At 47.3% G+C, this 14,754-nt stretch overlaps 1 protein-coding gene across 1 annotated transcript; it reads right to left on the bottom strand.

The window, feature by feature from the left end:
• Nucleotides 1-205: 205 nt before the first annotated feature.
• Nucleotides 206-8,194, bottom strand: OTP (orthopedia homeobox). The gene is made up of 3 exons (XM_004374476.1): nt 8,158-8,194; nt 6,493-6,902; nt 206-736 (listed from the first exon to the last, which is right to left on the bottom strand). Exons 1-3 carry the CDS (start codon nt 8,192-8,194, stop codon nt 206-208), a joined length of 978 nt encoding a protein of 325 aa, XP_004374533.1.
• Nucleotides 8,195-14,754: the final 6,560 nt, after the last annotated feature.

Genomic DNA, 14,754 nt, shown 5'->3' with positions numbered 1-14,754 from the left:
CCGGGCAAGTGGAGGCGAAAGGCGTGGACTAAACGAGACCGGGCAGGGGCTGGGGCGGGACACGGCAGGGGGCCCGGACAGGGACTTGGGGCGAGGCGGGACTAGGGGCCCGGGCAAGGTGTAGGGGCCAGGGCGCGCACCAGAAGGGCCTCTGAGTGGCCCCGGGGGCGGCTCCGCAGGCGGAGCGGGCCGTGGCGCGGCGGCATTAAGTGAAGCTCATGGAGACTGTGTGCTCTAGCGCCTTCCGGCGGAGGGAAGCGATGCTCGTGCCCCGCCACACGTCGCTGCTGTCCGGGGAGCTGCAGAGCTGGGGCGAGCCGGAGACGTTGCTGGGACCGGGGAGGGAGGCGGGCACCATGCCGGGGAAGGCAGGCTGGTAGAGGTGCGACTGCAGCCCGGCGCCGTTGGAGCCTGCCAGGCTGTTAGACAAGCCCATGGAGTTGGGCGGCGGCCCGGCCGCCAGGCTGCACTGGGACAGCGACTGCGCCATGGCCTGCTGCCTGCCCAGCGCCGGCGGCAGCGGCAGCTGTGACACGCCCGGCATAGCGGCCGCCGCCCAGCGGGTGTCGTTGGCGTGGAAAGAACACAAACTGTCGCCCATGGCGGCCGCGGCGGCGGCCGCGGCTGACGGGAACTGAGGCAGGCCTGGCGTGGGCAGGAGCGTGCCTGGTGCGCGGAACACGTTGGTTGTCTTCTTGCGCTTCTTCCACTTGGCTCGCCGGTTCTGGAACCAAACCTGGAGCGGGCGAAGGCGAGAGACGGACAAGGCACGGTTAGCAAGCCGGGCCATTGGGAGGGGTGGGGGCTTGAGCCCGAGAAACCTCTGTTAGATACACACACTTGGCCCCCACAGGCCCCCGATAGGCCCTCACACCCAAAAGGAGACCCTGGTTCTCCACTGGTTGGTGGCAACTGGCGTCTGCTGTACGAACAAGGGCAGACTCCCGCGATACTAAGCTATGGCGCTCTGGAGCGCTTTCACACAGGCAAACATACTACCCTGCGCCAATGTTCACCACGCCCCTGCGTTTGGCACATTCTGTGCACTACACAGAGGCACAGGTCTGCAGGCAGGCATGTGTCAAGGCTCGACCCACAGGTGTACAAATGAAGATAAACATGCGTGCCCATGTGGCTTAATAGCATGCCTTATAGCGCTGATGGGGTATAGAATTTTCAGAAACGCTGGAAATTTGGAAATTGATGAAGGGCCAGGGATGACACAGCCAGTTTCAAAATCGAAAGACAAAGGAAGGCCCCTAACGCCACGGTTGACACAGCAAAAGGTTAATATAGTGATCAGTGTGGGAAAGTGAGCGCTACTGAGCCAGTGTTGTTTGGGTCACCGCCGTGTCTTCTGATTCCTCCGACAGCGCTAGGTTCCACTACCACAAGTTTCCGTGCTTCATTTTCAAACCACTCCAAGGACACCTTTGTCTGGACTGCGCGGGTATGCTGGAACCTGCTGCTGGAGCCCTCAGCCCCAGGGCCTTCAAGTCTATTCTGTGCAGAAACTTACTGAGTATCCCAAGCACCAAGGCCTTCAATTCCCTCAAGTCGCCTCCATTTCCTCTATAGACGAAAATCAAATTATCTGGCCACTACAAATTAAAGGAGGTCAAGTTTAAAGCTCACACTACGTATGGCTCAAATTTAATTTTGCTTAAGCATACCCAGGTGTCTTTTTCAGTATATTTGATAAAATATATTCCAAATGAAAATGAGCCTCTGACTCTTTCTTAACCATGGCCCAGGAATATCAGACCTTACCAGGCAAATTTGCCTATGGGTGTCAAATTCACTACCAAGGGGGAAGAGTTCTGTCCGAAATATATCAAGTAAGCTGCCTGACCAAGATAACCTCCCTTTCCCACACATTTAAATGTGATACCTCTTCCTCTGTGTGTATGTCTCTTTCTGTGTGTCTCGCTCTCTAAATAATTGCCAGCATGCCTATTTGGCAGCCTTGCAGTTTTAACATCTAGTCAGCTGGAGGTTTACTGTGCATAAACATAAATGATGTGGGACACTGCTCAGGTACTGATTGAGTTTCCTCTTAGAATCTGGCTAACTCAAATGGACCACCATATTCGTGGCCCAAAGGTTGTTCATCCGTTAATTCAATCTATTTAGTGTTTACTCTGCAAGCTAGAGTATCATGAGTATGGACGTACCTGCCCCAATCTCGGTAAACCAGCCATGCACAGCGATGTTTTCATATCCCTGCAAGTGAAGACGCCCTCTTCGCTTACCAATGTGAACCGCCTTGCTATCTAGAATTCTCGCCCGGCTTTGGGCCGGCCCTGGCCTTTCTGCCATACCTGCGCCGTCACCCACCACTTTATTTTTCTCTGGTTTCTACCCCATTTCCTATGTTGACTGCCTACCCTAGTGTCTGCGCAGCCCTCGAGTTGGCGGCGCGGTGGATTAATGAGGCAGCAGAGGCCTTTAGGGTGGACAAGATCTAGGCGGCCCGCAGCGGCTTGTGCTGTTAGCAGGCTTTGGCTGAGAGCAACCGCAGGTCGCTTCGCAGGACCCACCCAACGCTGAATTGTGGGGAGGTAGATGGGATGGAGCCGTAGACGGGGACGGTAGGTGTGTCCAAACGGTCCTCACACCTCACACGTCTCACCCACATATATTTTGACAGGTATCTATAAATTCAAGACCGGTTTTAACACCCTGCACGTTATGCTAAGGCTTTGACCAGTGAATCCCGAAATGTTTGGTTGTTCGGGACGGGGAGGTATGGGTGGCAGTAAGAGCAGCAAAAGAAAAGAAGGAGGGTGGGGGACTGCTTCGCAGCATTTTAGTAGAAAATCCGACAGGCAGAAAGGTTTCTGACTCTAGGATCTATCTGCTCATGCACTGGCGTAAAAGAACAACGGAAAATAAGTAAATATTATAGAAATAATGGAAAAATCGTGCTCAATTATGTTTGAGGGTTAGTAGTCAAATGGTGGCTACAAATTTTTTTATGTTTTATGGCTTACTGGGGTTAGGGAAAAATCTGCATGGTATCTGAGCACTTCCGTTCCAATCTATGATGCATATGTTTTTAAAATGTGAATGTTTCCACTTGTAAACGAGGGCATGGCCAATTAAAATGCAGGCAAAACCTAAGGGAGATTTTGAGAATGCACAGATGACAACGCCAGGAAATATATTAACCGCAGCCACAGACCAACTTTGTACTCAGTTTGAAATGCAGCTCTTCTCTGAAAATGCTTAATACAACAGTGAGAATCTAATGGAGGTTGGAATCTAAAAATCCACTTTCATGATATCTGCCGTTACAGTAATATAGACATACTGTAAATGTATTTTAAAATATATAGCCCGTTTAATCCCAGCTATAAATGGCTCAGAAATAGAGAACGAGGAGGAGAGGGAGAGAATATTACTTTTTTCCCCTCGGAGCAAACGCTTTATGAAGATCTCATTGGAATCCAGCAAATGATTAATGTGAAGATTTGGGAGGAAATCTGGGGAGCTGTATTAAAGCCTAGATCTCAGGTTCATTTCGATCAGCCAGCCGTGAACTCTGGGCCGAATTCATTACACTTTAATAGTGCTGGGAGAGGAAGAAAATGCAATTTCTCATTCCATTAGAAAACTAGAAAATACTCTCAGCTTGTCCCCCTATTAAGATGTGGCAGGTGACAGGGCCATTCTGGGGGACACGGTCAATGGAATTACAGCACATTATTTTTGTTCGTATAAAATATTGAAAGGCAAGCCTGACTGTGCAGAAGTTATTTCACTGATTTGGTTTTTATGTAAATAAAATATTGAAAGTTAATTAATCCGTGCTAGAGACTAATGATTATGCTTATTATATTGCATTTGATCACATAATTTGCATGATTCTCGCATTGCTGCTTAATAAGCCATTCCAGGTTATAAATAATTCTGAAATTGGTTTCTAATAATGGCATGCTATAAAAGGAATGATTTTATTACACTAGCCAGAAAAGGGGAGCAATATCAGACATGGAATTGGCCTCCATGTGAGTAGAGTTGCTTTAACAAATACCTGAAAGTGTGATATATGCCAAGTATAAATAGAAAATAAGTATGTTGTATAATTTAGAATCAAGACTTTTTTAAAAAAAATACAGTTGCAATAAATTAAATGTTTAGATCATTTTTAACCAGTGCAATGGCCCACATACTAAAAAGAACATGTGGCAATCTGTTAACTATAAAGAAAACTATAAAGTACTCATCATATAAGAACATAAACCAATTACTATTTAATTTGAATTTGGTCAAGGAGCAATGAATGGTACAGTGAATTGTGAAGTAAATACATTTTCCATAAATTATTTTTGCATTACATTACATAATGTTAATCATTTTGAAATGTTAATTAAGAAGGTTATGTTGATCTGATTACTTTTTAAACTATGAAACATTATTTTTTAAAATATTGAAATTGCCATTCTATTAAATTGTTTCTATCATCAGCCTCAAACTATTATCTTTGGTTGAACATTATGCTAGAACAATTAAAGTACTTTGTCTCTTTCTTCTTGCAAATTCTGTGTACTTTTCGAAAATAATTGTTTCTATTACATAGTTTATATTTTATTTCATTTATAACTTTTTCTATTAAAAATCATTATCATTAACCTTTGGTAGACCTAATAAAGTTTAATAGACCTCGTTTTCTTTTTTCATATTATCAGTTGTACAATTATATTTTATTTGTGATTATGAGTTCTATTTTAATACAAACTAATTACCAGTATGGCTAGGTTAAGGAACAGTGTTTTTATTTTTAAAACAAAAATTAATAGATAATACTTCTCTAAAAGAAATTTTTGAACCTACAATATTTTAACATGCCAGTATTACATTAGCATTAATGGAAGTATTGAAATTGGATTTATATGTAAAGGCTTGCTCTCAGTTTCAGATTTAGAAAGAGATGCAAGGTAAAAATTTCTAAAGAGCATTAATAATATATCTGCATAATTAAGTCACACTCTTTTGGTGAATAATTTCAATGGCCAGTGGTTCAGGGCTTCCAGAGTTCACTAAGAAAACCACCCAGACTTATATTGGGTAAATATATTAATCATTATGTTATACCCTGAATATTACCTTATTAATTTGGACACTTTAAGTCCCCGATGACATTTATTTGCTGACTCTAAGAGTAGAACACATGCTATTTTTCAAGTTTACACTATCTTTAAAAAGCCAAAAATAGAAATATTCAACACTGTGATTATGGACATCCTGGTTGCTTACTTCGTAGTTCAAATGTAAAGTAACAGAGTTATTTAAAATTAATTTTGAAAAACAGTCGGTTCTGGCTTAACAAGTTAGATTGGCAATCAGGATATGGGACAGAAAATGCACACGTCCAAGACAGCAAAGGAAGATTTTCAGCACCCTGGATAGCTAAAGACTAAACGCGAGTCTTGACGTATCACCGCCAGCATCTGTCCAGAAGATATTTGATCTTTTGTTTTCATTCGTTAAAAAAAAAAAAAAAAAAGCAAAAAAATCTTAGATTTCATTGGGCTTATACTTTTATTTCCTAACTTTCAAGAAAGTTATACTGTGATATTCTAGGTTATTTATAATTTCCAACTTAGAGGGTGGTTGGATGGGAACAGGGGGGCCAGTAATGATTTTGTCTACTACCTGTCAACCTTTCCCGCGGTAATGTCCTTTCTTCTGGTCGGTATCTACAACAGAAAGTCTTCTTCATTGCCGTCGAGTCGATTCCAGCTCATAGTGACCCTATAGGACAGAGTAGAACTGCCCTATTTGGTTTCCAAGGAGCGGCTGGTGGATTTGAACTGCTCACCTTTTGGTTAGCAGCCCATCTCTTAACCACTGCGCCATAGAGGACTCTTAAAGATCTAGGTCTCACAGGCTTTAGGGGATCGCTACAGCACCTTCGTAGACCACCAAAGCAAATCCCTTGCAGACGTCAAAGCTAGGGGTTTTGCCTGAGAGGGTTGGAAAGCGATATTCAGAAGAAAAAAAGCCACACTGCAACGTGGGTGTGGTTCCTTATTTTAAAAAAAGGCACCTATTCTGCCCTATTTCCTCCCTTTTCATGTTGGGTGTATAATTGTTGCATCCCAGATTTATCCAGGCGCTTAGCACAAACTCATTAGGGGTAATGAAATACTTGTCAATTACGCGGGCTCAGTTGAGGTGCGCACTCCGCTTAGCCGCTTGGGAGACAGCGGAGGTTTCCTTCTCAGGAGGAAGGCGTAAACCTGGCAGCCGAATAATTCAGGGCTTCGCTTTTGAGGACTCTCTGCGGGAATGTGGATATACTAGCGGGAGATGGGGACCGTGAGTGTCCACTGGAGATGGCGACCGGACAAAGAAGGCGCTAACTCGACCCAGAAACGAAGAGGCAGCTGACGCGCAGCCCAAGATTCAGACGGGAGCAGGAAATGCCCCTTTCTCTTTGCTAAATCCTCCCGAGCCCTTCTGCCCAGGCACCCAAGCCCAGCGTACCTGCACTCGGGACTCAGTGAGCCCGATACGTAGTGCCAGCTCCTCGCGCATGAAGATGTCGGGGTAGTGAGTCTTGGCGAAGCTTCTCTCCAACTCATTTAGCTGTGCTGGCGTGAAGCGCGTCCGGTGGCGCTTCTGTTTCTGTTGGCCCTGCTGCTGGCCAGCTTGGCTGGGGTTCGGGCCGCCCTGGGGCCCCGGTTGCTTGTCCGGGTCCTTGGCACTCACCGCCAGCGAGGCTGGGGTAGAGCCCACGGTGGTGATGTCCTCTCCTGGCAGCAGCGTGGCTCCCTCGACTGGGTCGGCGTTGGGCGCAAGGTCTCCCGGATGGCCCCCGGGGTCGGAGCCCCCCACACCCAGCCTACACTTCACCGCCTCCCGATGGCCCAGGAGCTCAGCGGCATCTTTCATACCTGAGGAGGCAAGGGGGTCGCGGTCAGTACTTTCCTGGCAAGACCAGGAAGGACTGTTCTTCCGGCGCAGTCCTCCTCCAGCCCCATTCTCTGTTCCCTTCACGCCCACGCTAGCCCTTTGGGTGAAACTCCTGGCGTGCTCAGCTGAGTTTCCCAGGATTTGTACAGCCAGGCTGGAATAACATATCCCAGCCGTTTCCCTTCTCTCCGCAGTCGGCTCGCGTAGTAAACAGCACATGCTTTCGTGTCTCCCACAATAAAACACTCCCAGTCCTGGCAATAAAACATACTTCTGAGTTCCTTTAACAAACTGTACACCCAGCGTCCCAGGAAATCAAGAGCAAATCCTTGGGCAAGGAAAAGAAGAAGAAGAAATAATTGAAAGATTCTTTGGCTGCTGCCCCACCTGCACCTTGGCACCCCGACGAACTCTACCTCTCTAGCCCTCAGCCGGTCCCCTCTCACCTTCGGAAGATGAGTAAGTCTCCAAATCTTCCACTTCCCGAAATCAACCCAAATCAGCTCCGCCTCCCCCTCAAATCAAAGAAAATGTTTGGAAAATGGAGTCACATCCATCACCTAAGATTCCCAAACCGGAAACCCAGAGCCCAGCAACCCAGACAGCATTAAGTAAACTCTATAGACATAATAGTGAATCAAACTTTAGGGAATTCAACTTTTCTTTCCTGAGAAATAAAAGGCGTGTTCCTCTGAGCCATCGACAACGCCGAGTCCCGTGCAGAAGGCGGGATGCCTGTGAGGATGTATTTGGCTTTTCTCTAGTCTCAACAGCACACTTAACAAATCCGCCTCGATTGCAGTTGCTTCTCCTTCGTGCCAGATTTTTTACAAACTCGACCATATTTAGAGAGGAGGAGGGAAGGAGATGGGGGGAGAGAGAAAGAGGAAGAAAGGACAGAAAAAGAGGAAGAAATCCCAAATCACAGCAAACAGGAGGGGGGAGAAGAGAAACACCTCCAAACAAATTATCACGGGGTAGATGGCCTTTCAAAAATATAAAGAGGGTGGGGAAAAGAAAAACAAAAACTAACAACATTTCCCAGCTCCTTTTTTGGATCTACATATTCCATAGATTTTTTTTAAGACGATGTTAAATCAAATTAAACTTTAATGCAGCACAATGACTTTTAAAGAAATTAGTCCATTTAGGGCGCATTAAGGTAAAATAAGGAACAAATTGACAATTTCCTGCCCCGTCTTCTCCTGGCTGCCAGGGCGAGAGGCGCGCACTCACCTAGCCTGGCGTCCAGGAGGTCGGCGTGAGACAGCATCGCGCACCGCTCCAGAGCGAAAGCTGTTCCCCCCCAAATTTTAGCGGCTTTAAGTTATTTAAAATAGATATAAGCTATAAGCTATACGATATAGACATATATAGATCACCTAAATGAAAGAAAATTCGGTTTGTGGTTAAAAAGGGGGCTTCTTGCATTATAATGTCCTTTAGAGAGACGGGGAGGTGCTTAACAGTTGAATGAACCCGTGAGCAGCTCGGCGAGGGGACCAATCAGGAGGGCAGCCTGCAAATGTCAGCGCCCGGAGAGTCCCCCCACTCCGCCCGCCCGCCCGCGCCCGCCCGCCCGGAGGAGGCGGCTGCAGCCCTGGCGGCTCCAGCCCCCGAGCAGCCGCTAAAGCAGCGACGGCTGCCACGGCCTCACCCTGGGCTTCTGGGCCCGGCCGCGGTTAAATCTTCCACGCGATTTTCTCCGGACACACCTTTCCTCCCCCTTGCGGGGTCCTGCTCGCTTCAAAGGCGCCGCTCTGTCTCCTGGAGCTAGAATCTTCAGTGGGCAAAGGCAGGGCAGCCGCTAGAGGAGGGCTTGACACCCGCGTGACCCGGGAGACGCCCCCGCCCGCGCGCTCTAAGCGGCCTGGGCCTGCGGCTGCCTTCCCGGAGCCATCCCGGAAGCGGCTAGAGCACGGGGCGGCCCCGGGACCGCGCCTCGACTTCACCGCCACCTAGCTGGCCTGCGCCTGGGGTCCGGGCACCGTGGCTGGGCCCCGGGCCTACCAAGCCCCAGCCCCGCAGCGGGCCTAGAGAGCTGTGCTGAGTTGGCTTCCCCGACGCCGCCCCAGCCCGCTCTCAGGGTCGCTCCACCCTTCCCGCTTGCTCCCTCCGGAATCCGGCTCCTTCGTGCGGTCCACGCGCGCATCCCGGCCCCTAACCGGCTCTTTTGGTCAAAGTTTCTAAGTACAGCTTGGCTCCCAACTTCATTTAAGGCTGTAAATAAAGTTTAATGCTCTTTATTTTCCTCTTGAATATGTTAAACTACTTGAACAATTTAAAGTGCTTTGCACAAGTGAAGCGAACCATTTCTAATGTTCTGATTTTTCAGAGCCAGCCAACAACAAAGTTTAGATTAGTAATATATTTCTAACCAGAGTAATTTTCAAGATCATTAGGCATTTATGTAATTAGTGCCAAATCTATAAGCTTTTATTACGATTATTAGAGTAAAATCAGTATAAATTTGTACTAATTTACTACTGTTTAGACTTGGCTGTCAAGCCCGGAGGTTCTTATTGTAAATGATAACTGAGGAAATTAAGTGCAAAATTCTGTACCATTTCTGATCTGCTCCTAAACAATCCGTTTCAATTGTATTTGTAGCAGAACATAATGTCCTTTTAAAGTTATTTGACTTGTATTTTTATTTGCAACACAAGAAAAATGCCCTCTACCCAGGCACAATGAAAACTGATACGTACCACTCTCAACTTGATTAACATTGATTTTTAATTCGAGAGTGATGCAATTAAGATTATTCATTTAGCGCAAATAAAGCTTCCACAAAAGGGTGGCCCTATGAAGTCTGTTTTAAATAATACCGAACAAACGGCTTTTTTTGTTCACCGTCCAATCGTCCAATTGACTTACACAAAACACTGGAAATGCTGCCTGAGAGCAGATGCGAGAGGAATTGTGTGTGTGTGTGTGTGTGTGTGTGTGCGTGTCCTTAGCTGTGTGTGTGACAGGGACCGAGCAAAGAGACAAAGGAGGCGGCAAAGCGGACTCTGGGGCAGTTTTGTTTCCTCTTCAACCTCGAGCAGCCAGTTTCCCTCCTCCCGTGTACACGCGCGCGCGAACACACGTAACCACACACGTATGATTTCAGGGCATCCGCCACAGCGGTTCCTTCCGAGCTGCTGGGACCGCTTGCTTTCGCGGAAGCCTCGGTCCTGGCCGAGCTTCCGCGGCCGCCGCAGCTGCAGCTAACGCGCCTATGTCTGGCTAAGGTGCCGGGGCAGCGCGCTCCGGCTTCGTGGAGCACAGGAGGCGGCGGCGTGTCTGGGAGCCGCAGGGGCGTTCGGCTAGCTCCTTAAGATTTTCGAGAAAGGTTCTGCCTGGCAGAATACTAAAACCTAAAGCAAAAACTGTCCCTCCAATGAACGTCCCTTCTCCGCAAACAAAACCGTAAATCTAGAAGTTAGAGCTCTGGGCGCGCGCAGCAAAGAGGCAGTTCAGCGGCCGCGGGCCGGGAGGCGTGCGCCCGGGAGGTGGCTCGAAAGCGCACCTGGCTGAGCGAGTCCAGGAGCTCACTGAGGGGTATCTGTCCGCCTGGCTGTGGCTTGTAGGATATCCAAGACCAGAGTGCCGCGGCAGAGGTGGGGAAAAGGGGCTGAGGAACAGACCTGAGGCCTGGTAGCGGCGCCCCCCTCCCTCAAATAGGCAGATCCACCGAGGTTCACAAGGCTGTGGTTCCGCACCCGGTGTGGAGTGATGGAAGACAGGCCGCGGCCTGGAGAGAGAAAAAGGGCGCGGGGCCCGGAGTCTACACGTCTGTGCACACAAGCGCTTTATGTCCTCATCCCACAGCCGCCCCGAGCAGCCGAGGACCGCGACGCATCCTCCCACACGCACTGGCTCGTATACTGTTTTGTTGTATCTTTCAGGTCGATAAATAAATGTGTAATAGTTAATGTGAAGACACATCAGAGTAATAACAATGGGACGAAATCAAAGGATTATCCATCTCTGTTAGTAACTGCTGAATAACAATGTTGCGGCGTGATTGATAGCCCGCTTCATTTTATGACTTTTCTATTGGTCTTGATTTTTATAGCAGTATAAACAAACTAAATCATTTCTTCCAAGACTTCAGAGCATAAGCATCTCAGAGAGGGGTTGGGGGGTAAAGGGACAAAGAAAAGGAAAGGAGAAAAAAAAAAAAGAAAGGGAAATCTGCGGAGTGGGAGGGGGCGAAGGAGGGGGAGCGTCGTGGTGGGGAGGGCGCAGGCTGGAGCCGGGTGTCGGGAGCCTGCTGCCAGCAGGCAAGGCGAGGAAAACGACAATAGTCTGGATGTCAAGTGCTTGCCCCGCTCCGGGTTCCTTCTCTGCAGCTCGTTTCGGCCAATGTCTGAATCCACCTGGGCAGCGCCTGAGATGTGTTTACCAGAATTTTTATTCCCCGTCATCTTCCCATGTTCCTGGGGCAGCCGGGAAAGTGCCGGTCAGGCCCATTGCTGTTGATAATTTAAGGCATTTCCCACATGATCATGGGAGCTGAAGTCCCTAACAAGGCGAGGCTTTAGCGCAACGGCCCCCAAATCTTCGGAATGACAGGAATGTCTTCAGAAATCACTTCAAAGCAAAGTAAAAGGATTTTCTATGACGGATCCAGTGATTTTTCCTCAATAAATAGGTTTTAGATTGTTACACACACGTAGAAGTGGAACAAAGGGAACTACCAGAAAATATATTGGTTGCCCCTAATAAAATTTATTTAGACAGTTTACTTCTCATAAAAAATAGAGATTGAATTTTGTACAAGAGCCTGCCAAGGGGCTATGCACAGGGAAATCATTTTTTCTTTCTCTTTTCCTCCCTTTCTGCTTTTTAACGAAGCACAAAGAGCATTTAAAGTCCAGGGAACCCGCTCCTGCTTCCGCCGGGCCTCGCGCCCAGACAGAGCCAGGGAACTTTAAGGCTTTGAGAGAAGTCAGATTTACAGGAGATATATAGATATTTTAAAACAAAATCTTGATGACTGATTATGTAAATTACAAGAACAGCAACTGCAAAATCTCTGTCTTTCGTGCTGCTCTGCTGTCCCATTCCAGAGTAATACTTAGAAAATATAATGTGATTGGGTTGGGAGATGGGATGGCGTGGAGATCCTGGCACCAAATACCTTGAAGATAGATTTATGCTGATTAGGTTTCTAATTCTGATGTTCTCTCTAATTATATTTCTGCGTTCATTGTGAATCCTTTGTAGAGACAGAGATAGAAACAGAGACAATAAAAAATACATACTGGGTGCTCTGGGAAAAACTGGATAGTGTGCCCAGCGCCCTAATTGCTTTTTCCACTTACAGAAGCCTCGGGTGTTTATTAAATGTAACTTTCCGCTGCTTGACTTGTTTGTAAACTGCTCTCTTTTCTTTGCAGACAGTGGGCTGAAATATGGCGCGTTATTATTCACATTCCTGCTATTAAATGCTGAATTGTAACATTGTTCCCTTTAATGAGGAGTGCCTCCCTCAATAATTAACGATCTCACATTTTCCTATTTTCTTGCCTGATGAAAAGAATCAATTTTAATTCGTGGTAAATTACAGCCATGCTTTTGGGTATTATTTGCTTACAGAAAACAAATCAAGTGACTTGAACACTCCTGTTTACTTTTCCAGATATGCAATAACGCAAATGCAATGGCAAATCAGATCGTGTTCCAGACCTACTTTAGAGCCGGAAAAAGAATAAAGGATGAGAGGGCAAGTACACAAGAAAAATAAAAGAAGCTCTTAAGTCCACGGCGTTAGTATTTCTATTTAGAACAATGGCGACTACTTCTCTCTCACATCCCACCGCAGGTGCCAGAACTGAAGGCTCCAGCTTCCCCCCAACCCTCACTCTACCCCGTCCCAGGAACGGGTCGCTGGTCCACATATGGCCACAATGAAATTTGGGACTGCTCGGTATATGGCTTATTTTGGGGGGTTCAATTTGAGGGTGGAGTGACTGAAGGAAGGAAATCTAGGAGCGGGCAGCCAAAGCACTGGGAAGGGGTGATGAAAGGGCTGGCGGGCACTTCCACACTTATCTGCGTAAAAGAACTCTCTCGAGGTTCGGGGCGGAGACCACAGCCAGAGAAGCTTCGGCTGAGAGCTGGGGCCAGATCCCTGTGAAAGCGTCCTGCGCTCCCCTTCTGGCCAGGGCTCTCGAGGGCTGAGGGAAGAGCCTTTAACCCATCCAAACAGTCCTCGACCCAGCCCAAACGGGCATTCTCCAGGGCTCCCCCGGCAGGGAGTGCAGGAGATTCCAGGCCACTCTCAGCAAGAGGTGTCGGGATAATGTTGCTCCAGGTGCCTGTGGTCACCAAAACTCGTTGCCTACAGGTCCCTTGCTCTCTAAACGCCTTGGAGCCAAATGCCAAGCACCCACACTCCGGCTTTTTTTTTTTTTAAGCGCAGGGACCCGGGATGCGTATGCGTGACGCGTGTACTTGTGTGTGCGTGTTCACTGCTGCTCACTCGGGGCAGCGGCGGAGCAGAAAATTCGCTAAAAAAGAGTCCGATTTCTCAGCCCTCCGGGAAGCCTGTGACGATTCACGAACTCGACATGATTTTTTTTTTTTTTTTTTTTTTGCTGCAATAAAGTTTCCCACACTTTCAAATTTGCAAACTACAATCAGCCAGTTCACCTGCGTGACTCTTCCCAGGAGCTGGGTCTCTTGCCTTGCTTATATTTTACTGCTATCTTCCCCTTCTAACAACTGCCACCGTGGCCCTCAACGCGGAACGCTCGGCACAAAACAAAGACCGATCAGTACCAGCCGCTTGACTCAGTACTTCACTTCCCCTTTTTTGCTTTTTCCCGGGTAATTTTAACGGTCCCAATTAGCATGTGTTAAGTTCGTTGCTTTTCTGATTTCTATTTACTCAGGATAAATAATCATGTATCAGTTATTCGGTTAGGTGACAAGGCTAGTAATTGGAATAAAAAGAAAAACATCTCTTCCTGATCTCTTTCTATAACTAGATATAGCGCTAATAAGACTGCATCAATCTTATCTAGCAAATAAATAAAATAGACAAACAAACAAATTCGCCTCCAACAAGTTAATGCGGTGTATCTGAGTGGAAAGTAGATATTTTCACGCATTCTGGAGATGAGGAGTGACTTTTAATAAAATCACAAGAAAAACAAATGTAATTCTGTAAGCCATTTCTTCAAGCTGCCGGCGTTCGCTCCCTCCCCCCTCGCTCCCCGCCCGGCTGCACCGTCCCAACCTTTTTCTTTTCAAAAGCAGTTAGTCCCAGGTTTACGATTGACACCTGGCCTCAGCTTCTGCAGCTATTTTATACTTCTTTTTTTTTTGGAAGGAGGAGGTAATAAGCCTTCCTCAAACAGTATTCCCTCTCTTCTCCTCCTTTCTTTATCTTCCTGAGCTTACTCTTCCTTTTGCTTTCTTTCCTCTTTGCTTTCGCTTCCCTTTTCTGTTTCTTTATTATTTTTTCTTCTTTCCCTCCTTTTTCTTCCTTTCGTCCCCTCACTCTTTCCTTCTCTTTCCGTTCGTCCTTTCTTTCTCTCCGTCTTCTCTTCTCCTTTCTTCCTGTCTCTCTCTCTCTTTGCTCTCCTCTCTTTTCTCCTTCCCTTCTCCTCTTTTCTCTCTACCCGCCTTCCATGTCCACTGCCCCCTCCCCGCAGCCTGAGTGCAGCTAATTCCGGGCCTCTATATTCACTCAATTAGAGAAATCTACAGAGAAGATCGATCTTCCATCTGCAGACATGCCAGCTTAACAAATTAGATTCTTGTTTCGTGCAGGTGATTTGGTGACAGTCGGGGAATTAGAAGTAATAAGTTGTTGTGTTTGAGTCCGGGCCCCCG

The sequence above is a fragment of the Trichechus manatus genome, unplaced genomic scaffold (genome assembly GCF_000243295.1).
Source record: "Trichechus manatus latirostris isolate Lorelei unplaced genomic scaffold, TriManLat1.0 scaffold00029, whole genome shotgun sequence".
Taxonomy (NCBI): domain Eukaryota; kingdom Metazoa; phylum Chordata; class Mammalia; order Sirenia; family Trichechidae; genus Trichechus; species Trichechus manatus.
Note: the sequence above shows the minus strand (reverse complement) of the source record. Positions and strands in the feature narration are given on the sequence as shown.

Coding starts and splice junctions, on each gene's coding strand:
- OTP (XM_004374476.1), bottom strand. CDS start 8,194: ATGCTGTCTCACGCCGACCTCCTGGACGCCAGGCTAG. Junction 6,903..8,157: donor CCTCCTGGACGCCAGGCTAG/GTGAGTGCGCGC, acceptor TTGCCTCCTCAG/GTATGAAAGATGCCGCTGAG. Junction 737..6,492: donor TCACTGAGTCCCGAGTGCAG/GTACGCTGGGCT, acceptor CGCCCGCTCCAG/GTTTGGTTCCAGAACCGGCG.